General features: G+C 41.7%; 1 protein-coding gene and 1 long non-coding RNA gene across 2 annotated transcripts in view; one reads left to right on the top strand and one right to left on the bottom strand.

The window, feature by feature from the left end:
• Positions 1 to 1,306: 1,306 nt before the first annotated feature.
• The window catches only part of LOC122172349 (uncharacterized), a 36,005-nt gene continuing 10,180 nt past the window's right edge, over positions 1,307 to 27,131 (bottom strand). The window contains exons 3-5 of the long non-coding RNA XR_006172585.2: positions 25,320 to 25,441; positions 7,742 to 7,935; positions 1,307 to 6,477 (exon numbers count right to left, since the gene is read on the bottom strand). This is a non-coding gene — a long non-coding RNA (uncharacterized LOC122172349). The remainder of the gene's footprint in view (positions 6,478 to 7,741; positions 7,936 to 25,319; positions 25,442 to 27,131) is intronic.
• Positions 16,938 to 21,283, top strand: LOC135983683 (serine/arginine repetitive matrix protein 1-like). Its single transcript, XM_065596600.1, has 2 exons — positions 16,938 to 19,009; positions 19,674 to 21,283. Exons 1-2 carry the CDS (start codon positions 17,708 to 17,710, stop codon positions 19,677 to 19,679), a joined length of 1,308 nt encoding a protein of 435 aa, XP_065452672.1. The 5' UTR covers positions 16,938 to 17,707; the 3' UTR covers positions 19,680 to 21,283.

Below are 27,131 nucleotides of genomic sequence, written 5' to 3'. Positions count from 1 at the left end.
TTAATTTTGTGAGCAATTTTAAGAAAAACAATTATTTAAAAGCACTGATTCTTCAGGAGCGGGTTGTTTAGAATAAAGAACATAAAATCCTCTTGGCATTTTTATACATAAATTATAAGAATGTGGTTCTGGTTAATAAAGCCTAACCTTTCCTACTAAGCATTTTATTTCCCCTCCCATCTACAACCACACTGTGGATTTAAATAACTAGATATTACTAAGGTGTTAGACAAATGTCATCTTGTATTTTTCCCTTAAGGTGGAACACAAACATAATATTATTTCTCATATTTTTCTATATGAACAAAATGTATAATACATTCCAACCCCATTCTTCTGCAGGTTTCAGAACCATCCAAAATATTCAGGAAAACCAGAACTGTAGATGTTTGGGAGAGGAATCCGTAGGTTGCATTACTATTAAGCGATGTGACTGACCTTCATTACATTGGGAGTTTCTGTTACCCAGAGATTGTATAAGCGATCTCTGAATACTGTTGTATTCTGGTTATTGCTAACTGGTTGTTTTGTTTTGTCCAACACATATATTAAAGACAATGCACCCATAGGATTTCTGTGCTGGGTTTCTCACAGCTGTAAGTCAGAACATTGCATTCACAGATTTCTGATCTTCTAAGTCAGAGTTTCTCAGCAAATGGGGTGCAACTCTCAGATGCTTCACAGGAGATGCAGTGATATGCACCCTATGGGGTGGGAAATAAATTGGCATAATACTATGGGCGTTTGGACGCAGCAAGAGTCGGGTGGAGGGCAACAAAAGATTAATTCACTCATAGCCCTCACCCTAGCTGCTGTTTCTGCTGTTATCCAGCCCTCTGGCCCTATCAGAGTGGAGCTCTGCACCCCCTTGCACCGCCTTCTGCTCTGTGCCACAGGTGGCAGTACTCTTGGAGGTTGTGGAGCACAGCATCTTGAAGCAGCAATGCCTTGGATCTGAGTGCTATACAAGAGAGACAAGATATCAGGGGAGGGTAAAGAAAGACGTGAGAAAAGAAGCCTCCGTCCCATCCCCCCCAATAAACCCCCCCCCCAGCATCAATAGCAAAATTCTCGTTGACGTCTGTGGGAGCATGAGTGAGCTCTTAGCTGACGGGGAATTTTAATTATTAAAAATCTGCATATAAGGAAAATGCATTCCAATTAGGGCTATTTAACACAGTTAACGCCTGATTTTGACCTTACATTAGTTTAAGCCCAGAGTTAAACTAGTTTCTAACTCCTGAACTAACATATTAATATTAAATAGTTGGGGAGAAGTAATGTATATTTTATATATAATCTTACTGTATATTCAACATGCCAAATAACTGTGAAATGTATCATTCAAAAAATATTTTTAGCAGACTCACTTATTGCTAGATTAGAGGGTAAAGGAATTATTTACTTTTTGGACAGACTATTGAGGGAGTGTTAAAAGACTTTGGGTGAGCTTTTTCCAAAGCTCGTAGCACAAGCCTACGCTTCATTCCAGTAAACTGAGAAACTCCCATTGACTTCAATGGGAGCAGAGTTGGGCCATTGCTGAATACTTTTGAGAACCCCAGCCTTCAACTGCTTTTTATTTTTTTTTTAAGAATAAAAAATATATTCTAAAAGACTTTCAAAAGATTGATTTAATTCCCAGATGCCTTGACAACTATTCTGCTGATTTAAATGAACCTGTTCAAGAGAGAACCATGCTTGCCAACGTTCTGATTCCTAGACACTTTGTCCCCAATTCTGATCTCACTTACACCAGAGTAACCTTATTGATATCAAAGGAGTTCCATTGGTGTTTGATGTAAATTAGGCCCTTTAGATTGGTTTTCAAAAGCACTTCAGGGTGGAATTTTCAAAAGTGCCCTAGTGAGTAAGGCACCTAACTCCCATTGACTTTCAATGGGGTGAGGCACCTAACTCATTTAAGTGCTTTGAAAATTCCATTGTAATTGACTTAAGAACTAGGCAGTGGGACTTGTGCTCCTAAATCACTTAGACATTTTTAAAATCCTACCCTTTGTGCACAAATCTAGATCTAAATTATTTCTTTATAAAAGAATTAATTTGTTTAGGCACATTTGCTTGATTCACACTGAATTACTCTTATGGTTACTTGACAGGTATCAGGAAAAGTCACATATCTGGCATCCGGGTTCCAATTAATTAATATATTTGCCTTTCCTCCCAGTGCTGCTGATTGGTTTTTTGGGCTTAACCTTAGACAGTGACTTAGTTAAACGCTATATTGAATTTCACCATTTCCATTTGAACTACCTTTCTGGTAGTTCACTGAAGGGTTTATAGTTATCATGAGTGACCAAAGTACTTGGGTGTGTGTACTTAGGTCAGTGCATAGAACCATACATGTGGGGTGAGGGTTGAAATCTTTTAAAATAAAACAGCTGCACAAGAAATGGTCAAGGCATAGAAGGCAATATGATAGCTGCTATTAAATCCCACTCTGAGAAGCTTCCTTTAGCTTTGATGATTTTTTCATCTAAAAAGTTGCTATCAATTTTTCACTGACCTCAAGTCAACCTCACAAAATCAGTCAAACTTCAAATCTGTTCATATTTTTCCTGTGTGGTGGTGTGTGTTGCGGGGTGGGGGGAATAGAAGAATACAAAACTTGAATTGCACTGCAACTAGAGATGGACAAAAACTGGGATGGTTTTGGTTTAGGAAAACGTTGTGGGTGGAGGTTTGAATTTGCACAACCAAAACCCTGGGCTAACTCAGGTCTGGGTTTCATTTTATCTGAACCACCAAAGTTCACAGAGGTTTGGATAAACAGTTCTGGTTTGACCTATCATCTCTAATTGTAACCAAATGTCTTTGCAAGTACAGGGTGAGGCTCAGCATAAAGGTGTTCTCAATCTTTATGGGATTTTTTCTTTTGTTTTTTAAAGAGTATAAAATGGTCCTTTATATGGCCCCACCACTGTAGACTTTGAATGCCTCACAATACTGTTGGTAGGTAGGGGTACTAATAAATCTCCATTTTACAGATGGGGAATTGAGGCAGAGAGAGACTGAGGCCCAGACCCTCAAAGGTATTTAGGTGCCTAAGTTACTAGCTCAAGATTACACTGGAAGTCTGTAGCAAATCTGGGAACTGAACATGAGTATCCCAAGTCTCAGCTATCAACCTCACCACTGGAACATCCTTGTTCTCATACTGTTGATAGATATATCATTTACTAGTGAAACTTAACACAAATATGGAGGTGAAGAGGGTTTATGCTATCAGGAATGCAACACGAATGCACTGGTTTCTATTTTGGTCTATTCTGTGTGGGTTCTTATACCACCCTCATCACCATAGTATCTGAGCATCTTCCAGTGGTGCATTAAGTGACCTGACTAAAATCATTCATATATCCTCTCTCCAGAAGGAGAATTGTGTGAGCAGCACAGTGTTTTGTTGGTAGGGCATTTTGGAGCATTGTTTTCTGTTTTTAAATGAACACACTGCTCAATGTCTAGTTGGCAGCTGGTATCAAGCAGACTGGTCCTGGGACCGGTTTTGTTCAACTTCTTTATTAATGATCTGGATGATGGGATGAATTGCACCCTCAGCAACTTCACAGATAACACTAAGCTGGGGGGGAGAGGTAGATACACTGGAAGGTAGGGATAGGGTCCAGAGTGACCTAGACAAATTGGAGGATTGGGCCAAAAGAAATCTGATGAGACTCAGCAAGGACAAGGGCAGAGTCCTGCACTTAGGAAGGAAGAATCCCATGTACCACTACAGGCTGGGGACTGACTGGCTAAGCAGCAGTTCTGCAGAGAAGGACCTGGGGATTACAGTGGATAAGCAGCTGGATGAGAGTCAGCAGTGTGTCCTTGTTGCCAAGAAGGCCAACGGCATATTGGGCTGTATTAGTAGGAGCATTGCCAGCAGACTGAGGGAAGTGATTATTGCCCTCTATTTGGCACTGGTGAGGCCACACCTGGAGTATTATGTCCAGTTTTGGTCCCCCCACTACAGAAGGGATGTGGACAAATTGGAGAGAGTCCAGCGGAGGGCAACAAAAATGATTAGGGGGCTGGGGCACATGACTTACAAGGAGAGGCTGAGGGAACTTGGCTTATTTAGTCTGGAGAAGAGTGAGGGGGGATTTGATAGCAGCCTTCAACTACCTGAAGGGGGGTTCCAAAGAGGATGGAGCTAGGCTGTTCTCAGTGGTGGCAGATGACAGAACAAGAAGCAATGGTCTCAAGTTTCAGTGGTGGAGGTCTAGGTTGGATATTAGGAAACACTATTTCACTAGGAGGGTGGTGAAGCACTGGAATGGGTTACCTAGGGAGGTGATGGAATCTTCATCCTTAGAGGTTTTTAACTCCCGGCTTGACAAAGCCCTGGTTGGGATGATTTAGTTGATGTTGGTCCTGCTTTGAGCAAGGGGTTGGACTAGATGACCTCCTGAGGTCTCTTCTAACCCTAATATTCTATGATTCTATTATATGTTTATGCTAAAGAAGGCAAATTCAAGCAAGTGTGTCTTGCCCTTGGAGTGAAAAGTGGTGTCATTTGTGATCATCGTTCGCTTTTGTGGGTGTTCAACACTCTCAGACCTGTCCCCAAGATAATGCTGTCTCCTTCACAGATAAGCTTTACCCTTGTAGTAGAAATTTCCATTGTGCCTGAGAAGCAGAGTTGTTGACTGCAGTATTCATCCTGGAGCTTTAGGAAATCTTTTAGCTATCCTAGACCCAGGCTATTGAGCATCTTAAGATTAGAAAACAGACCCTGAACTTTGACTCAATAGTTTATGGGAAGCCATCATAGAGAGTGGAAGGCCAGTGTGATGTGCTTGCAGTAGCCCAAGTTGCTGAGGATACATGCTGCAGCATTCTGTGCCAGTTGAAGTCCGTCATGTAGTCCCGAATGGGCTACACACTACAAGAATGCCCCCACTGACATGACCTTAGACGCAGATGTATGGTCATGCTGTTCAAAGGGCTCCATTCTGAGAACAAAATGTCATACTCCATTGCAGAAAAAGTGTCAGGACTCTGCTCCAGTGTGTTTCAGCTCCACTACACCTCTGGTTGGAATTTCCTAAGCGCAGAAGCCTTTGTTTAGATAGGAGAAGCCCTAGGCATTTTGCCAGCTAGGGTGAGGGGAAATATTTTTGGCATTTCCCAAAGTGGCCAAGCAAAAAAAAACCAACCCCGAGCAGTATGTCATTCATTGGAAGCTGGCACCCGGAATGGGCCCTGTATATTGCCTCACTGTAGCCCAGATAGCAGGTGACAAAAGTCTGTATATTTGTCAGCTCATCATCTGCCAGGATGTGACAGCATCTCCTTGCCAACTGATGATGGTAGAAAGCATTACTCGTGGATGCTGCTGCTAGATGGGAACTCGGTGTCAGTGAGGAATCCAGGAGCACACCTAAACTACAGACTGACTGTGGATGCATATCATCAACCAAAGGAGACTGCAGCATGGCTGCAAAGTCTTCCAAGTGCTTTCCCCTGTCCACCAATATAACTTCTCTCTTGCTTGGATTCAGCTTCACTCAGCTCTTCTTCATCCAAGGGCTGATCTCATCCAAGCACTAGGCCATCTCAGTGGTAATGGTGTGGTTTTATGTGGGTGAAAGATAAGTGTGTTGCTGGGCTTTCATTTTTTTTAAAGGAGCTGCTTTAAGGATGTTTTGTTTCCTATTACATTGCCCCACTATGAATATTGTGGAATATGTGTGCCTTTGACGTAGATTGCAGTGAACATACTGTAATCCAATAAGATCCACCTTTATAACACCACCAGCAGCTGGAATCAGAAAGGATTAATTTACATGGGGGTTAGACTCTGCCCTCAGACTTGCTCAGCCATCAACTTTAATGGGTATTTAACACATGTAGAGAGGGCAGAATTTGATTCACAGGAATATTTTCCATTGATTGGAGAGAGAGTTTAAAAGACACTCACTGACAAGCTTCCAGTAAGCCCTGGTTAAACTTTTTTATAATTGATTTTTCATTACAAATCTCAGAGGGAAAAAATATTCACAGATGGGCCTGACTCTCCATTGTCTTTTGGCCCCTCTGTGCCACTAGAGGAGCATAACAGAGCTCTGATACTAGCTGATCCAGGCACTGGGCCACACTCAGGGTGCAGGGGATTCCCCAGGTGACATAGAACAGATGTAACAACACTGTCCCCATCACAGCCCCTAGCAGAGGAGCCATGATCAGAGGCCAGGAGGTATGGCCAGACTGTTTCTGTGTTCTGGCTATTCTCGGGTGCTAGAATAGTCCCTTGTGGCCATGGGCAACCAGCACAAGTTAGAGCAGCTTTAAGGCTGCTTTGATTTACAGCAAGGGTCAGGCCTGGAATAAGGAAAGCACAAGGGTAAATCAAAGTTCAGCCTGAACCGTGAGTCAGGTCCATAAGAACAGAGGGGCTCTTTTACCTCTGTATTTGGCACTGGTGCAATCACTGCAGGAATACTGCCTCCAGTTCTGGTGTCCACAATTTAAAAAAGGATGTTGATCATTGGCAAGTGTTCAGAGAAGAGCCACAAAAATGATTAAAGGATTAGAAAACATGCCTAGAAAACAAGTCATAGACTCAAAGAGCTCAATCTATTATCTTAACAAAGAGAAGGTTAAAGGGGTGATCTGATTATGGTCTATAAGTATCTACATGAGGAACGCATACTTAATAGTGAGCTCTTCAGTTTAGCAGAGAAAGATATAGTACAAGCCAGTGGCTGAAAGCTTAAGCTAGACAAATTCAGACTAGAAATAAGGCATAAATTGTTGACAGTGAGGGTAATTAACCACTAGAACAATTTGCCAAGGGTCATGGTGGATTCTCCATCACTTACTATTTTTAAATCAAGACCAATGTTTTTCTAAGTGTAAATTTTCTAAAAGCTGTATTCTAGTAATTATTTTTAGGAAGTTCTATGGCCTGTATCAGAGGGGTAGCCATGTTAGTCTGAATCTGTAAAAGCAATAGAGGGTCCTGTGGCACCAAGGTGCCACAGGACCCTCTGTTGCTCTATGGCCTGTGTTATACAGGAGGTCTAGATGATCACAATGGTCCCTTCTGGCCTTGGAATCTATTAATGTACAAGTGTACAACTCATATAAAAACATGCACATACTATCTATATGCATACACAGAACACTAGACCACGTATATACAACACACCAATACTTCATATCTATTACAGTAAGGTTCTTCAACAGTTTCCCATCCTTATACCCACTATTTTTGCTGCCATTATAGAACTTCGTGTCTCTTTTCCTCCAGTATTTTCAGTGTCTGTTCTTCCTCTTCCCTTCTCTCTTCCTCCAACTTCTTCAGATTCCTCTCACTTTGTTCTCTCCCTCTTTTCTACCCCTGTTCTTTCAATCTGCTTCTCCTTGTCTTTCTTACTCTTTTTTCTCTCTCCTATTTTTCCATCCTTCCTTTCTCCCTTCCTCCTAGTCTCTTTTTCCTCCTCTATACCCTGTAATCTTACTCCAGCCCTCAACAAATCTTTTTTTCTTCTCCTCCTGCGTCTCATTTTTACTTATGTCTAACAAACTCATTCTCTCTTCTATCCCATTTACCTCTCTACTCTTAAATTCCACCCAACACAACGCTCCACTGAACCCCAAATACATTTGCCTCCTCACCTTTATATTTGCCACCATCCCACTGACACACTCTTCTCCACTCACAACCCCCAGTTCAATTGTCTCCTCCACTCACATACAGACCCAATGCATTTACCTTCTGCACTTGTACACAGGCCAGAGAAAGTGGACACAAGGACTTCTGTCTTTCAAGGTGCTGTCTGGAGTCAACAGCAGCTTCTTCAGTACCACCATGATCACCACAAAGAACAGAGCAGTGAGGATATTTTCTTCCTCTTCCCCTTTTAAGGTTGCACTGAGAATCTTCTCTGCTCGTCACGCCCGCAATTTCTGAAAAGCAAGAAGACAATGGCATAACAATGTGTGGGTGGACTTCCAAGCAAAACTTTAAAGTAGCTACTCAAGCCACTAATACAGTTCTCTTTCCCATCCATCACTGCCAAAATATCCATCCAGTCAATATTCCTCCTCCCCCTACAAATAATTCATTCAACATTCCAGCCACCCAATCAGTCATTTCTCTTTTAGTGTTCATCCTCACTGCCACACCTGTCAGTTGTGGCTCTTTCCTTCTCTTACTATCCCCCCAAGAAGCAAGAAGGTGAGACCACCTCGGGAGTCACATGACAAAATTAACTTTTGTACCACTGACCCATTGTAACATTTTGGAGTTCACCCAGGCCAGGAAGGGGTTTGGTCAACATCTGCTTTGTAACCCTGGGTGACTTGTGGCTATTCAGCTTTGGTTCAGAGCTCTGACTCCAACAGACTGACAGCAGCCCACAAGCCTTACTTTGGTTTTGCCCAAGTTGGTTACTCCTGGCAGGCTGATCTTAGTACCCTTCCAGACCCATATTCACCCCAAAATAGTACTTGTGCAGAGTCCAGTCCCTCACACTGGACCTTCACAGAAAAAGTAATAGGTTTGCTGCCTCTACAGAGACAGTAAAACATTCCAACCTGTCAGTTTACTAGAAGCACATATTTTACTGAACTTAAACAGCACTGATGATTTATAATGAGAGCAAAACAAGTTTATTAACAAAAGAGCATGGATTAAGTGATACCAAGGAAAGAAATGAAAGTACAGATAGCAAATGAAAGTGAAAACACACATTTAAAACTCTGAAACTTAGGCTATGTCTACACTATTGCAGTAAGTTGACCTACACTATGCAACTCCAGCTATGTGAATAACGTAGCTGGAGTCAATGTACCTTAGGTCAAGTTACCATGGGGTCTACACCTCCAGGGGTCGACAGGAGAAAATCTCCCATTGACTTACCTTACTCCTCTCATCGGGAGTAGAGTACGGGGTCGACTGGAGAGCGATCTGCAGTCAATTTGGTGGGCCTTTACTCAGAGCATCGATCCCTGCTGTAGTGTAGACCTGCCCTCAATCTAGCAAGTTAAAGTCTTTGTTCAAGTTGTTTTCTCTCACCCAGTCTTCTTTCTAGCTTTTCACTGGCTGGCCTGGCCAGGCCCTGGACCCATCACAGAGACCAAATTACTTGGTTTCTTTGACTCCTTAAAGTGAAGGATAACTTAGGGGTACACTCTCCCTCTCTTACTAGTTCAATGAACCTTTGAATTGTGTTCTTCTGAAGGGTACCCCAGATAAAATTTATTAGTTCATGCTGACTAAAAGAGCCATGAGGTCTGGAAGATAAATCCATGGTGGTTCTTCCCTCTCTAGTGGTTGTTACTATGCAAATTATCTTCTCCTGCTGCAACCTCTGCTATGAATGAATAGCCCACTGAATTTGGACCACATCTGGTTTGAGGTGTTGGCCTCTTTTCTTTTTTTGGAGGAAAAAAGTCCCGTGACATGCATGATTTAAACATCTTTTAGTCACAGACTTTAAAGCACAATATTAGTGAGTATCCATAATTTCACACACAGCATTGCCACATACATTTCACAATGATATTATTGACCAGTGTGTTATTGATTTTCAAATGATACCTCCCAAGATATATTTTGTACAAAAATCCTTGCAGCAGTGTGTAGGGTATGAATAGAGGGCTGCCTAGAGTCTCACCCATGTCAGATGGCTGGTGCCAGGAAATAAAGTTTAGTCTTTTATGAGTATTCCTGTGTGTCACACCACAACTGGGTGGGTTTTTCCATCTCCCTTCCATTGACAAAAGGAGTGGTCTTAATGAGAGCAAGCAGGGGCCATGATTAAGACTTCCACTTAGACAACACCAAGCGGCCCCCTAGGGAAAGTCCATTTTGAATCAGTGCTGTTTTAATTAAAGCTCTATAGAGTGCCAGAGCTGATGCAGCAACCACACCTTAGGCCACTATCACATCATATGCACAGAAGTGTCTGTCGCTCTGACTGCATGTGCATTTCTAAAGGTTTGTCTGTGTTGGGGATTTTTGCACAGGGGTAGCTGCAGCAGCACAATCCCCAATGTAGTTGTGCTGCACCAATGGAAAGCACTGCTTTGCTTACAGTCCAGCAGTGCAGCACATCCACACTGGAGATTTGCACCAGTGAAGCTACATCCATGCAAAAGTCCCTAATGTAGACAGGGCTTGATATTGATCTACGGATATTGGTTTCACTCTTTGGAGGCTATCAGGTGTCCTACATATTCTGTGTGGATTAATAAACTGTATTGCTTTACTGCACAGGACTTTAGGTGGCTTTAGAATTATCTTGGTTCATCTTCATTATAAATTCCTTCTACTGGAGTAGTTGTTAATCGAATACCATGCCCTTCTAACCCCTCCAGGCCAATGTGTGGATTTTTCTGACTGCTCAAAGTATTATATAAACTTTTTAACAAACTTTGTTGAGCAAATGTTTTTACACATGACTCATAGACATACCTATAAATCTCTTCTTCAAGGCAGCTCTTCAACTACTTGTACTTCCATCTCTGATAAGGAAGAAGTAAATATATCTACTTAGTGTTCTGGGAAGGTTTGAGACTATCCCTTTCAATTATGACCCCTAAAGTATTGATTCTCTTATCCCTCAATCTATTTATTGCTTACAACTTCTGTGGGCAAGATTACATCTTTATGGGGCATAACCAAACCAAACTGGAAGTACTCTGATAACCCAGGAAGTTAATCTTCATACAGCAGATTCCTGATTGCATTTTAACAAGTACATGCTTTAAAGAAATCAAAACCATTTATTTTATGGTCTTTCTCAAAATCATTTTAAAGTGTATTTTAAAATAGCCTGTAGATGGCAAGTGAGGTGAAGTCTTCTATTTAACCACAGACTCAGCAGCAATGCAAGCTTTACCATGCTACCCTGCCAGGCTGTTTTTGTCCTGATATGAAACAGTCATCTCAAGGGATGAGAGGTTACTGAAGTTTCTAAACCTCTCCTCTGACTCTGCCAACAATGGTGCAAATTTATCACCCAATCCTGCACTTTTGGAAATCTTATTGGAAACTCCTGGGCATGATAGTAAGCCCTATATGGCTCTGCGTGAGAAACATTACAAATACCAAATAAGTGTGAGTATCTACATGCACCTGCCTGTGAGATCTTGCAGTCACGCATAGATGCACACACTATCCTTCCCCAAATCAAGGTCTGGTAGTCAGAGGATTAGACTCCAAAGGGTTCTTTTAGTAGAGAATTACTGCCAACTCTGCAGACATGGGATGCTGTTGGAAATGTGGAAAGAAGACTGAAGTAGTGGGTCAATTTGTTTATAAAGGGGTCATGAATCTGATGATTTCATATAGAACCCCAAAACTGCTGGGGCAGTGCAGGATTTGCAGATCTGATGGTTTTCCTCTTTCACCCTAGGAGGCCACAACATAATTGGACAGGATGATCTAAGACATTTAATATACTTATATATATTCTTTGAGCTGCAGACCCACATCAGAAGTAACTGTAGAAGAATAGTTACTTCTAGTGTGAGGTTGAACTAAATACTAGACGCCCAAAGGGTTAACAGCCAATTAGCAAGTTCGGTGTTTGTAATATTTCTGCTTGGGGGCTGAAAGAACCATTTTCCACTCCCAGCATACTCCCTTCTGTCCTTTCCATATAGTAGCAAGCAGAGGATGCATAAGGGGTGAGCAGCCCCTATGAAATCCAGTGCAACATAAGAAGTGACTAGCACTATCCTGGACTGTATATTTGGTCTCCAAATAAGTGGTTTGCAGATAGGTTACTAAAAGGGATCTCTCCGGAGCAGTTTGGCAGCCTGGTGCAAGACTGGAAACCTATCCACAAAAGGAGTTTGCTCAGCCCACCGAACAGATGATAATAACTTGGTATGGATTTGAACTGGCAACCTACAAATGAAAGCACCTATTCCCTATTAACGTGCTCATGAGCTATTCACTCCTACTCAAACCATTTCTTCATTTGATTCTCACTCTAAGGTCTTAAACATTCAGTTTAAGCCCATTTAATCATTCATCATATTGATTACATATTATGCATTTTTAGAGAATATTTCAGCTTAAAACAATTGTTCCACTGGAACTTAAAAGATATATCAATCTTCACCAAAACCTCTTAAAGAATGGATATATTACTGTGTGTAGAGGGAGGCATAATTTGTGTGTGAATCTAAGCTATAAATGATGATTTGTGCAGAGAACAAGTAACACAAAAATATTTAGGCAGAGAGTTCTTTAGTTCCTATAAGATTGATTCTTCAGTAGGCAACTTTCTTTGTCTATGAAGTAATTTAGAAGTACGGTATTGTAAATTACAAAGTACAGTACATAACACTCAGGCTAAGGGTGGTTTTGTTATTATGACTGCCTGAGATCTGATAAACTATTATATCAGCTTTTATAAACACTTTATTAAATATATCACACTATCTCAAATCCAAGAATGTTGTATAAAAGCAACTGAGCAATTCAACATCCACATTTTGTCATAAAAAGAGAAATATTCCCTTGATTAGATTCTATGAAGTATAATAATCATAACATAAACAAGATAATCTCTGGGTAAACAGCACAGGGTACATGGAGCACAGAAATGCACAAAGGCACAGAAAGAGTTGTTGGCTCTAAAATGCAAAGGAAATTTTCCATTTTATTTAATCTAGTTTAATAACCATTTTAATTGCAGTATTTTTAAGTTACTGAAAGAACTTTTCTAACTTTAAACTTACAGAAAAAACAAGAAGTCCAGTGGCACCTTAAAGACTAACAGATTTATGAGCTTTCATGGGTAAAAAACCCACTTCTTCAGATGCATGGAGTGAAAATTACAGATACAGGCATAAATATATATTGGCACATGAAGAGACGGAAGTTACCTTACAAGTGGAGAACCAATGTTGAAGGCCAATTTAGTCCAGGGCTGCCCAGAGGATTCAGGGGACCTGGGGCAAAGAAATTTCGGGGGACTCTTCCATAAAAAAAAGTTGCAATACTATAGTGACATGTATTTGGAAATGTAAAAAATAACCAGTGAAATACATTCAAAAATTATTTTTTAATAATTTGAAAATACATGAAATACATTATTTAAAAACATTAAATGCTTTAATGGTACGTATGCATTTGCAATTACATAATGCTTCTTATGAAATATTTTTTTTACAAATTGTTCTGAACGTTAATTATACAGCTGCAAATTTTTTCCTCGCTTTCATTTTGGCGAACTCATTAATAATGTCATCAAAACTTATGTCTTTGGCCATTTCATATTCTGTGCTCAAAGGGAGCAAATGGTTCAGCCTTTCTTCCCCGGTGGCTGAACGCAAACGACTTTTAATCAGTGTTAGCTTACTAAATGCACGCTCTCCCGATGCTACCGACACTGGCAACACTGTTAGTAGGCATCAACAAATACAAATCTGTGGAAACACATTTTCCAACCCTTTTTTGAAGAGAGCATTAAGAAGTGTAAGTGCAGAGGTTATATGTCCATCAACTCTTAAGTTGGAATCTTCTTTTATTTTGTAAAAGATTCTAAGTTCCTTTTAAGATCTCTCTGGAGGTCTTTTGGCTATACTCTGGCCAAAGTGTCAACAAAATTTTCTATAGAAGATTCATCCACTTTATCTGGCAGACACAAAATGGGTGAAAATAAATTTGAGACTTCAGCCGTTCTTTCACCAAGACCTCCTAGGTCTTATAGAAGCAAATCCATTGTCGGGAAGAACACCTGTACTTTGAACTGAATATTGGGAGAGTCAAACATATAGTCTGCATTCCCTGTGTCGTCAAAGAATCGCTTATTCTTCCGGATCCTTGAGTCACTTTTCATTTTTGGGTCAATGCCGACGCTTGAAGTGACTTGTTTGGCTTTTTCAAAAAAAATTTGCCAAGAATCTTTGATTGTTTGAATTTCCTTGACTAAGTTGCTCATGTGTTTAGCTCCGTCTTCCATTGTTAATTTGGCGCTTTGGAGGACCTTGTTCTTATCATCAATACTCTGAAGCACTTTTAACCATATTGTAGTAAGAAGTACAAATTCAAATGACTTAAGCCACTTAATCAAACAGTCAACATCTGCCTGGGTTTCGGGAGATAAATGAAGCTCCTCTTCAATTTTAATTAAATTTTCCAGCATGCCTGTGTGATTTTTGATTAGGGGGCGAACAGCATCAACTCTTGCACTCCACCTAATTTTAGATACAGAGTGAAGAGATATATTCACAGTGGTCTGCAAAATTTTCCATCTCACAGGGCTAAGAGCAAATACTTTATAGAGTTTCTGAACATTTCCAAAATATGTTTTTACCTCTACACTGGTTTCCATAGCATGGGTGCCACAGAGGTTCAGCGTGCGAGCGCTGCATGAAGAAAAATAGGCTTGGGCATTTTCTTCAAAAATTCTTGTCTTTACTCCCTGAAATTTTCCTGACATGTTAGAGGCATTGTCATATCCCTGCCCTCTCACCAAGATAGTTCTAAGTCACATTCTTTAAAAAATCTCTTTATCTGTTCTGCTATATCTGCGCCAGTCTTCTTTTCAAAATCTACTAGTTTAACACATCGTTCATGCACATCCCAATTTCCGTTTTTTGGCATCACATATCTGAGAATAAAAACTAACTGCTCTGTGTGTGAAACATCAGGTGTACCATCAACAACAATGCTGAAATAGCGGGCTTTTCTTACCTCTTCAAGAATAGAGTTTAAAACTTTCTCCCCACACAGTTTCAAGAACTCATTCTGACTACGCCATGACAGGTAGTGAGCCTGCATTCTTCGACCGCACTCCCTGCCTTGAGCTACCATCTCTAGATGTTGTTTCACCTCAGTATTGTACCAGCCCACAAGCTTCAGTGTTGACAAGAAAAGCCCACAGTCGTCATAATCAAAAGTAGAATGGCTACCACGAAATGGCAGATTATTCTTTGCAAGGAAAAGAATTACGTCAACAACAGCAGTTAATATTTTATGCCATTTTTCCTCCTCCTGTTTAATACTATGCTGTAATGCTGCATCAATGCCTCTTTTATCACTAAGTGTCTGAAATAATTCCTTCCACTTAATGTAATTGCTCAAATTAAAGCGTTTTCTTCATGACTCTTGATTTTCTCGTAAATCTTTTTCCAATTATCGGCAATTCCACCTTCGACAAATTTTGAATGATGTAATTGGTTAGTTTGTTTCACTTCTGTAGAGACTGCAGAGGAAACAAAATATTGCTGCAGCATCTTTACTCCACACCATCCAGTCTCTTTCAATACATTTGCCATTACTCAGATGTTTAGAAAAAACTGTTATTGGCAATTTCCTGCCAAAAGAATCACGAGAAAAGTTTTTGGGCTTATGTGGTGGACCCTTCAATACAATAAGATCTCTTTTCTTTATATCTAGGTATTTACAAGAGGCTGGGTCATTACTGCACAGCTCTTCTTTGTCATTCTCATTTACAGCAGCAGGACTAGTCAACTGTACCAGTTTCTCAGTTATAGCAGTGTTACCGCTGTGTTCTCCATTGTCTATCCAAAGAGGCTGGATTTCCTTCTCTTCTTCTGCAACAACCATAACATTGTTTTCTGAATATGGTAATATTTTGGATTCCTCACACACCGCCTTTTCTTTTTCTCTTACAACACCACTTTCACTTCCCACCTCTGAAGACCCTTGAATGTCAGCATCGCTCAACTCAGTCAACTGACTTGACTTGGATTGTGCCTGAAGAAATTTATGAAGAATTATTTTTCCCTTTTCTTCTTGTGTCTGTCTAGCTTTCTTCTGCTTCCTCTTCTCAAATCCTGAAAGATACGTATGTTTCATTTTTCTAACCCCTACGAGCATTGACTATGTGATGATACCTGCAAACAAATCTTTCATTTTGGTATCTTTCATTTTGTTAGGTAGTGTGACGGTGTACCCCATAATGCTTTATGGGTCAAAGAATTTTCTAGAATAGTAGTCGGAGGGGAGGGGAGGACCAATGGTAATGCAGTGCCACAGTAATGAGGACGCATGCTGCATGCTGCGAGCGAACATGGGCTTTCTATATAGAGCGTATCATGCGATTAAATTAAAACGCAAAGCCACTTTTTTTTTGAGACATTAGGGCAGGCGTGGGCAAACTTTTTGGTCTGAGGGCCACATCGAGGCTCCAAAATTGTATGAAGGGCCAGGTGGGGAAGGCTGTGCCTCCCCAAACAGCCTGGCCCTGCCCCCTATCCGACTCCCACCTACTTCCTGCCCCCCGACTACCCCCCTCAGAATCCCCGACCCATCCTGCTCACTGTCCCCTGACTGCCCCGACCCCTATCCACTCCCCCGCCAAGTCCTGACAGATCCCCGGAACACCCACTGGAACCTCTGCCCATCCAACCTCCGCCCCCCACACACACACACACTCCCTGTCCCCTGACTGTCCCTGGGACTCCCTACCCCTTATCTAACCCCCCGACCCTGACTCCTTATGTCATAACTATAAAGGGAAGGGTAATAGCTGTCCTGTGTACAGTACTATAAAAATCCCTCCTGGCCAGAGACTCCAAAATCCTTTTCCCTGTAAAGGGTTAAGAAGCTCAGGTAACCTGGCTGGCATCTGACCTAAAGGACCAATAAGGGGACAAGATACTTTCAAATCTTGGGGGGGAAGGCTGTTGTTTGTGTTCTTTGTTTGGGAGTGTGTTCGTTCTCGGGACTGAGAGGGACCAGACATCAATCCAGGTTCTCCACATCTTTCTAAACAAGTCTCTCCTATTTCAAACTTGTAAGTAAATAGCCAGGCAAGGCGTGTTAGTTTTCCTTTGTTTTTCTCAACTTGTAAATGTACCTTTTACCAGAGTGTTTATCTTTGTTTGCTGTACTTTGAACCTGAGAGTAGAGGGGAGTCCTCTGAGCTCTTTAAATTTGATTACCCTGTAAGGTTAATTTCCATACTAATTTTACAGAGATGATTTTTACTTTTTTCTTTAATTAAAAGCCTTCTTTTTAAGAACCTGATTGATTTTTCCTTGTTTTAAGATCCAAGGGGTTTGGATCTTGATTCACCAGGAGTTGGTGGGAGGAAGGAGGGGGGATGGTTAATTTCTCCCTGTTGTAGATCCCAGGGGGGTTGGAACTGTATTCACCAGGAGTTGGTGGGAGGAAGGAGGGGGAATGGTTAATTTCTCCTTGTTTTAAGATCCAAGGGGTTTGGATTTGTATTCACCAGGGATTTGGTGAAGGTTTTTCAAGGTTTCCCAGGAATGGAATCCATTGAAATGGTGGCAGCCGAACCAGAGCTAAGCTGGTAGTTAAGCTTAGAAGTTTTCATGCAGGCCCCTACATTTGTACCCTAAAGTTCAAAGTGGGGATCCAGCCTTGACATGGTGGTAGAGCGGTGGGATCATTTTAAACCCAAAAGCCAGTGAGATTTTTTTTTTCTTCTAGCTGCTTGGAAAGCCGAGCTGGAAGTAGATAGATGCATATCTTATCTCTCCTTGCCTGAAGGCAGAGGTGTTAAGTTTTTTTTAACAAGGTCCTTTGTTAAGAGAAGTGTTCAAGTAATGAGCAAACTTGACTGGTAAAAGGACTTTACAAGCTGAATTGTTTTTTTTTCTTTTTACATCCTCGGGAGTAGCTAGTTAGAAAGTCTCTGTTAACTCAGCAGCAGCCAGAGCTGAGAGCTTCCCAGTTTCAGTCAACTGCAGAGGGGGTGACCCAGCACAAGAAAACAGGAAAATGACTACCAAAGAAGTAGCTGAAAAAATAGAACTGGCCAAACTAGAAGCAGAAGAAAATGAAAGAAAACATCAAAGACTGCTTCAATTAACAAAACTCAAGACAGAGCAGAGAGCAAGAGAAGAAAAAGCCAAAAAGGAGGCCCATAAAAGAGAGATGGAGCTGAAAAAAGCCAAAGAGGAGGCTCACAAGAGAACTATGGAGCTGAAAGAAAAAGAGATGGAGGAGAGAGAAAAAGAAAGGAAACATGAACTGGGACTAGCAAAGGCTAAGCAAGCTTTCACCCCCATCCCTGTTCCTAAGCCGTCCACCAGGGCCCCGTCTGGGTTTCCAGAGACCCAGACAAAGGTGGTGGAACCGGATCCCCTGCCAACGACTGCAACAGCCGTAGTGGATCCAATCCCAGAGACCCAGCCAAAGCCAGTCCCAGAACCGGAACTGGCAACGCAACCAGCACCAGAACCATTGCCAGCACTGAGTCCAGCGCTTGCAAACCCGTCTACAACTCCAATGCCAGAGGGCACCAGCGAGCCTGACCTGGCGGAAGCAGCAGATAACCCTACCCAAGAGGCTCAGCCAGAGCCTGAGATACCACATAGTGCACCAGCGGACAGCGGTTCACAGTCAATGGAAACAGCCCCAGCACCTGCATCGCTTCCAGAGGGACCAAGCCCCAGTCCACAGTCCAAGGAGGAACTGATGTCTCCAGCATCAAGGGAACAGTTCCAGGCCGAGCAGGAAGCAGATGACAGCCTTCAGAAAGCTTGGGCGGCGGCGCGGAGCACCCCACCGCCTCTCAGCTCTTCTAACCGATCCCGTTTTGTTGTAGAACAAGGACTTTTATACAAGGAGACTCTTTCTGGTGGGCACCAGGAAGACTGGCATCCTCAAAGACAGTTGGTAGTTCCCACTAAGTATCGGGTAAAGCTCTTGGGCTTAGCCCATGATCATCCCAGTGGCCATTCTGGGGTGAACAGAACCAAAGACCGGTTGGGGAAGTCCTTCCACTGGGAGGGAATGGGCAAGGACGTTGCTAAATATGTCCAGTCTTGTGAGGTGTGCCAACGAGTGGGAAAGCCCCAAGACCAGGTTAAAGCCCCTCTCCAGCCACTACCCATAATTGAGGTCCCATTTCAGCGCGTAGCTGTGGATATTCTGGGTCCTTTCCCAAAGAAGACACCCAGAGGAAAGCAGTACGTACTGACTTTCATGGATTTTGCTACCCAATGGCCGGAAGCAGTACCCTTAAGCAACACCAGGGCTAAAAGTGTGTGCCAGGCATTAACAGACATTTTTGCCAGGGTAGGTTGGCCCTCCAACATCCTTACAGATTCAGGAACTAATTTCCTGGCAGGGACCATGGAAAACCTGTGGGAAGCTCATGGGGTGAATCACTTGGTTGCCACCCCTTACCATCATGAAACCAATGGCCTGGTGGAGAGGTTTAATGGAACTTTGGGGGCCATGATACGTAAATTTGTAAATGAACACTCCAGTGATTGGGACCTAGTGTTGCAGCAGTTGCTTTTTGCCTACAGGGCTGTACCACATCCCAGTTAAGGGTTTTCACCATTTGAACTTGTGTATGGCCGTGAGGTTAAGGGGCCATTACAGTTGGTGAAGCAGCAATGGGAGGGGTTTACGCCTTCTCCAGGAACTAACATTCTAGACTTTGTAAGCAACCTACAAAACACCCTCCGACATTCTTTAGCCCTTGCTAAAGAAAACCTAAAGGATGCTCAGGAAGAGCAAAAGGCCTGGTATGATAAACATTCCAGAGAACGGTCCTTCAAAGTAGGAGACCAAGTCATGGTCTTAAAGGCGCTCCAGGCCCATAAAATGGAAGCGTTGTGGGAAGGACCATTCACGGTCCAGGAGCGCCTAGGAGCTGTTAACTATCTCATAGCCTCCCCCACCTCCAACATAAAGCCTAAGGTATACCATGTTAATTCTCTCTATTCCAGAGAATTAAACGTTTGCCAGTTTACAGCCCAGGAAACAGATGACGCGGAGTGGCCTGAAGGTGTCTACTACGAAGGAAAAAAGGATGGTGGCGTGGAAGAGGTGAACCTCTCCACGACCCTTGGACGTCTGCAGCGACAGCAGATCAAGGAGCTGTGCACAAGCTTTGCACCAATTTTCTCAGCCACTCCAGGATGGACCGAACGGGCATACCACTCCATTGACACAGGTAATGCTCACCCTATTAGAACCCCACCCTACCGGGAGTCCCCTCATGCCAAAACTGCTATACAAAGGGAGATCCAGGACATGCTACAGATGGGTATAATCCGCCCCTCTAAGAGTGCATGGGCATCTCCAGTGGTTCTAGTTCCCAAACCAGATGGGGAAATACGCTTTTGCGTGGACTACCATAAGCTAAATGCTGTAACTCGTCCTGACAACTATCCAATGCCACGCACAGATGAGCTATTGGAGAAATTGGGACATGCCCAATTCATCTCTACTTTAGACTTAACCAAGGGGTACTGGCAAGTACCACTAGATGAACCCGCTAAGGAAAGGTCAGCCTTCGTCACCCAGGCAGGGGTGTATGAATTCAATGTACTCCCTTTCGGGTTGCGAAATGCACCCGCCACCTTCCAAAGACTTGTAGATGGTCTCCTAGCGGGATTGGGAGAATCTGCAGTTGCCTACTTCGATGATGTGGCCATTTTTTCTGATTCATGGGCAGAGCACATGGAGCACCTGGAAAAAGTTTTCGAGCGCATCCAGCAGGCAGGACTAACTGTTAAGGCTAAAAAGTGTCAAATAGGCCAAAACAGAGTGACTTACCTGGGGCACCAGGTGGGTCAAGGAACTATAAATCCCCTACAGGCCAAAGTGGATGCTATCCAAAAGTGGCCGGTTCCAAAGTCTAAGAAACAGGTCCAATCCTTCTTAGGCTTGGCTGGATATTATAGGCGATTTGTACCCCACTACAGCCAAATCGCCGCCCCGCTGACAGACCTAACCAGAAAGAAACAGCCAAATGCAGTTCAGTGGACTGATGAGTGTCAAAAGGCCTTTAACCAGCTTAAGGCAACACTCATGTCTGACCCTGTGCTAAGGGCCCCAGACTTTGACAAACCGTTCCAAGTAACCACAGATGCGTCCGAGCGAGGCGTGGGAGCAGTTTTAATGCAGGAAGGACCGGATCAAGAATTCCATCCTGTCGTATTTCTCAGTAAGAAACTGTCTGAGAGGGAAAGCCATTGGTCAATCAGCGAAAAGGAATGCTATGCCATTGTGTACGCGCTGGAAAAGCTACGCCCATATGTTTGGGGACGGCGTTTCCAACTACAAACAGACCATGCTGCGCTACAGTGGCTTCATACCGCCAAGGGAAATAACAAAAAACTTCTTCGGTGGAGTTTAGCTCTCCAAGATTTTGATTTTGAAATACAACACATTTCGGGAGCTTCTAACAAAGTGGCTGATGCACTCTCCCGGGAAAGTTTCCCAGAGTTAACTGATTAACAATTGTTCGTGGAATGAAACATATTGTTAGTTTTTATATAATCAGTAGTATGTCTAAAGGTACATGTGTCTTATTAACTCTGTTTTCTCCTAGAACTCCAGGAAGAAATCACAGCCAGTGTGGAACCGAACATCCAACACTATCTGTGATTTGGGGGGTGTGTCATAACTATAAAGGGAAGGGTAATAGCTGTCCTATGTACAGTACTATAAAAATCCCTCCTGGCCAGAGACTCCAAAATCCTTTTCCCTGTAAAGGGTTAAGAAGCTCAGGTAACCTGGCTGGCATCTGACCTAAAGGACCAATAAGGGGACAAGATACTTTCAAATCTTGGGGGGGGGAAGGCTGTTGTTTGTGTTCTTTGTTTGGGAGTGTGTTCGTTCTCGGGACTGAGAGGGAACAGACATCAATCCAGGTTCTCCACATCTTTCTAAACAAGTCTCTCCTATTTCAAACTTGTAAGTAAATAGCCAGGCAAGGCGTGTTAGTTTTCCTTTGTTTTTCTCAACTTGTAAATGTACCTTTTACCAGAGTGTTTATCTTTGTTTGCTGTACTTTGAACCTGAGACTAGAGGGGAGTCCTCTGAGCTCTTTAAATTTGATTACCCTGTAAGGTTAATTTCCATACTAATTTTACAGAGATGATTTTTACCTTTTTCTTTAATTAAAAGCCTTCTTTTTAAGAACCTGATTGATTTTTCCTTGTTTTAAGATCCAAGGGGTTTGGATCTTGATTCACCAGGAGTTGGTGGGAGGAAGGAGGGGGGATGGTTAATTTCTCCCTGTTGTAGATCCCAGGGGGGTTGGAACTGTGTTCACCAGGAGTTGGTGGGAGGAAGGAGGGGGAATGGTTAATTTCTCCTTGTTTTAAGATCCAAGGGGTTTGGATTTGTATTCACCAGGGATTTGGTGAAGGTTTTTCAAGGTTTCCCAGGAATGGAATCCATTGAAATGGTGGCAGCCGAACCAGAGCTAAGCTGGTAGTTAAGCTTAGAAGTTTTCATGCAGGCCCCTACATTTGTACCCTAAAGTTCAAAGTGGGGATCCAGCCTTGACACCTTACCATGCTACTTACCCCCGCCTCCCCTCTCTCCTGGAGCCTCAGCGAGCTGCATCCAGGAGCAGCCCTGGACAGCGCTGCAGCGGCATGGCTCCGGCAGGACCTGAGCTCTTGATGCTCGGCCCGCTGGAGCTTTCAGCCCCGCGCCCTTACTACGCGTCTCTGAGCAGGAGGAGTTCAGGTCCTGCCGGAGCCACGCCACTGCAGCGCTGTCCAGGGCCACTCTCGGACGCGGCTCGCTGAGGTGCCGGTGGATGGGGGAAGGCGGGGCCGGGGCCGGGGGGGAGCCTCAGACATTCTTGTGGGGGCCCCTGCAGGAGGAGGTGTCAATACCAAGGGAGGGAAAATTGCTTTTGTAGTGAGCCAGCCACTCACAGTCCCTAATCAAGCCCACACTTGAATAGGGACTCAGGATTTAGACCCTGACCCTGAAAAAAACTTTTGACTTCAGTAGAACTACTCTCAGTGCATAAAGTTAAGCATGTCTGCTGTACTGGAAGTCCAAGACACAGCACCCATTCACTTCAATGTTACAAAATTAGGTTTTTATTTATAATGCAAAAAGATATGGACTTTGAATCATTCTCCTGTGATATCCACCCCTTGCCATTGGCTACTCACAGAAATTACAGCTCTTCTGCCGCCAAAGGAGCAGTGTGTCCCAATTTCCTAGTTTTACTGTAAGCAACTGCTCCTATAAACCACACAGCACTTTTGAGCATTTATAATAAAACAAAAGTAGGTTTATTCAAGAAAGAATAAAGATTTGATTAGAAATGAGAGAGTGATGGAAACAAGTGGTTAAACACAAAACAAAATGATAAAATGCAAACCAATAAAGTATATTTCTTCTCCTCTCCCTCCTCCCCCACCCAAGTTCAGTCTGTTGCAGAGCTAGCTGGCTAACTGGCTGCAAGGAACCAGGATCCAATTTTTCATGAAAACACCTTGAACCTCAATATGTCACCCTCAGTGAAAGGATTCAAAATACCTCTCCCTTCTCCGTGCTATATTGAAGCAGTCTTATGTTTCTGTTCAGAGACAGGACATATCCATGTCTTGTGAAGTTTCTTTTTTACCTTCAAGAGGTTTCATTTGTTTGCTATTGCCTCTAATAGTTTTCTAATGAAAGACTTGGGATTGAGGAAGGCTAAACAATTGTGCCTTGCATTGCATCACCAGCTAAACAGGGCTAGGTGACAACTCTATCCTGCCTGAATGTGCCATCACTGAGACTAATTTTTACTCCAGGTCCACTAAAGAATACTTTCCATATAAATATATTATTCCTTAAATATTACCCATACATACATCTCACAATGATTATGAATTAGGGCTGTCAAGTGATTTAAAAAATTAATCACAATTAATTGTGTGATTAAAAAATCAATTGTGATTAATCGCTTGATTAATCGATCTGTTAAACAATAATCAAATACCGGTTATTTAAATATTTTTGGATATTTTCTACATTTTCAAATATATTGATTTCAGTTACAACAGAGAATACAAAGGGCACAGTGCTCACTTTATATTTATTTTTATTACAAATATTTGCACTGTAAAAATGATAAATAAAATAAATAGTATTTTTCAATTCACCTAATACAAGTACTGTAGTGCAATCTCTTTATCAAGAAAGTTGAACTTACAAATGTAGAATTATGTACAAAAAAAACTACATTCAAAAATAAAACAATGTAAAACTTTAGAGCTGACAAGTCCAATCTGTTATTTATTTTATTTATCCAGCCAATCGCTCAGACAAACAAGTTTGTTTACATTTACAGAAGATAATGCTGCCTGCTTCTTCCTTACAATGTCACCTGAAAGTTATAAAAGGTGTTTGCATGGCACTGTTGTAGCCGGCATTGCAAGATAATTACATGCCAAATGCGCTAAAGATTCATATGTCCCTTGATGCTTCAACCACCATTCCAGAGGAATGCATCCAGGCTGATGACAGGTTCTGCTCGATAACGATCCAAAGCAGTGTGGACCAACACATGTTCATTTTCACCATCTGAGTCAGATGCCACCAGCAGACGGTTGATTTTCTTTTTTGGTGCTTTGGGTTCTGTAGTTTCCTCATCAGAGTGTTGCTCTTTTAAGACTTCTGAAAGCATGTTCCACACCTCATCCCTCTCAGATTCTTAAATCTTGGGTCGAGTGCTTTAGAAATTTCACATTGGTACCTTCTTTGCATTTTGTCAAATCTGCAGTGAAAGTGTTCTTAAAATGAACAACATGTGCTGGGTCATCATCCAAGACTGCTATAACATAAATATATGGCAGAATGCGGGTAAAACAGAGCAGGAGACATTCAATTCTCCCCAAAGAAGTTCAGTCACAAATTTAATTAATGCATTATTTTTTTAAGGAGCATCATCAAGATGGATGCATATCCTCTGGAACGATGGCAGAAGCATGAAGAGGCATATGAATCTTTAGCGCACCCGGCACGTAAATATCTTGTAACGCCAGCTACAACAGTGCCATGCGAACCCCTGTTCTCACTTTCAGGTGATATTGTAATTAAGAAGTGGGCAGCATTATCTCCCATAAATGTAAACAAACTTGTTTCTCTTAGTAATTGGCTGAACAAGAAGAAGGACTGAGTGAACTTGTCGGCTCTAAAGTTTTACATTGTTTTATTTTTGAATGTAGGATTTTTGTACATAGTTCTGCATTTGTAAGTTCAACTTTCATGATAAAGAGATTGCACTACAGTACCTGTATTAGGTGAATTGAAAAATACTATTTATTTTGTTTATCATTTTTACAGTGCAAATATTTGTAACCAAAAATAATATAAAATGAGCACTGTACACTTTGTAGTCTGTGTTGTAATTGAAATTGATATATATGAAAATGTAGAAAAACATCCAAAATATTTAATACATTTCAATTGGTATTCTATTGTTTAACAATGCGATTAATCGCAATTAATTTTTTTAATCACGATTAATTCTTTTTAGTTAATCGCGTAAGTTAACTGCTATTAATCAACAGCCCTATTATGAATCTTGACAAGTTACAAGCTTGCTGTAGATACTTTACACGATACTTACTTTTTATGGATAAATATCCTGCAAGACATGTTTGGTGTAGTGAGTTTTTCAGGTCTGAAATTAGAGTTCCTTGCAAAGAAGAAGGCACCCTTTGCCAAGGAGCTTCTGTGTCACAGGAACATCTAAAACCACATTTTAAAAAAAATCTTTCAGTTGATTTTTAACTATTGAAACATTTCCATTCATATTAGGCTTTTGTAAGAACTTTTTATTCCTCAAAACCTAATTTGAAGTCTAAAATTCCTGAAAATGTTTAGTTCAAATTTGATCTTGTCTACACTAGCCTTTTGTTGTAATTACTTAAAACTTTCCACCATTGCTACCACAAATGGCAGCTCCATTGGCAACAACAGCAGTGGGAGCTCTAGTATATGCAAGCCACGAATGGCTACCTGTGTTTTAACCACCATAGCATCCAGACCACTGATCAGGGTTATAAGACACAGCGACTGAAATGCAGGCAGCCAGTCTACACTCATGTTGCCACCATTGTTACCACCAGTGGAGCTGCACAGGTGCTATCGTAGTAGTGGGAAACGTTAAGAAAAAAAGGCCTAATGTAGGCACAGCCATTCAGTTTTTTTGTGTTGTCTTCTTTGTGACATTTTGGATAAAATGGTGAATGCCTGCCCAACGTGCAGTCTTTGATATTCACACAGCAGCACATAATGGGAAGCCTATTACCTACAAAGGTATTAGAAAAGTGCTCCCAGCTGAAAGAGCTTATCCAATTGTTGTTTGAACAACTAAAACATTAAGGGCATCATTGTTTTATTTGCTACTGTTTAAAACAATTTAATGACTGAGTCAACATTTGTTTCATGAGAAGCTGAGTTGTTTGGGGCTAGGTGGGGGGAGAAATATTTATATCCAGACAACCTGCATTCCTGAAAGCGCATGTTTTTAATTTTAATAACATCAGCCTATAGAACTGAATATCTAAAATATAAAGATAGCTGTGTGCATTTTACTGTTTGGGAATGTCACTCCATCTTTGTGAATTTTCAGGGTAATAAAGAGAAATTGTGGAGCTTTGAGTAGAAAGTTGTTGTGGTTGACAGCATTACTGAGCATAGCATTATAGTAAAAAAAATCTTTAAACATCATTTAGACATACCCTTGAATTTAGAAAAAATCATTTTCTGCCTTTTAGGTATAAGTTATGCCTATTGTACACTGTACTCTTATAGACCCACATTTTTAAACGTGCATATACAAAAATGCCTCATTCACATGTGCCTATATTTTCACACATATGCAACTCAGTTTTGGTTATGCACATTGGCACAACACAGGCATGTCCACTTTCCAAAAGTCAGTCCATATCTTTTTGCATTATAAATAAAAACCTAATTTTGTAACACTGAAGTGAATGAGTGCTGTGTCTTGGACTTCCAATACAGCAGACATGCTTAACTTTATGCACTGTGAGTAGTTCTACTGAAGTCAAAAGTTTTTTTCAGGTCAGGGTCTAAATCCTAAAACCCTAATTCAGGTGAGTAATCACTGCTCAGATAAGCAATCCCATTGACTTCTTTAATGAGACTACTTGCAGGAAGAAAAACTACACCTGTGAGTAACAGTTTGCAGGATTGGACTCAAAAACTAAAATATACATTTGTGTAGGTGTGATTATATGTGATTAGGATCAGCCATTATATACTGTAGCTAACACAGTGAGTCAGTTTGGAAGTGTTCTTAAGAAATGTAGGGCTATGTGATAATTTGCGTATTCTATGCAAATAAACACACTTGGAAATAATGTTCCATCTTTCATGTAATAATATGTGGGAATAGTCCTTTGATAAAGAA

The sequence above is a fragment of the Chrysemys picta genome, chromosome 5, assembly GCF_011386835.1.
Source record: "Chrysemys picta bellii isolate R12L10 chromosome 5, ASM1138683v2, whole genome shotgun sequence".
Classification (NCBI taxonomy): Eukaryota; Metazoa; Chordata; order Testudines; family Emydidae; genus Chrysemys; species Chrysemys picta.
Note: the sequence above shows the minus strand (reverse complement) of the source record. Positions and strands in the feature narration are given on the sequence as shown.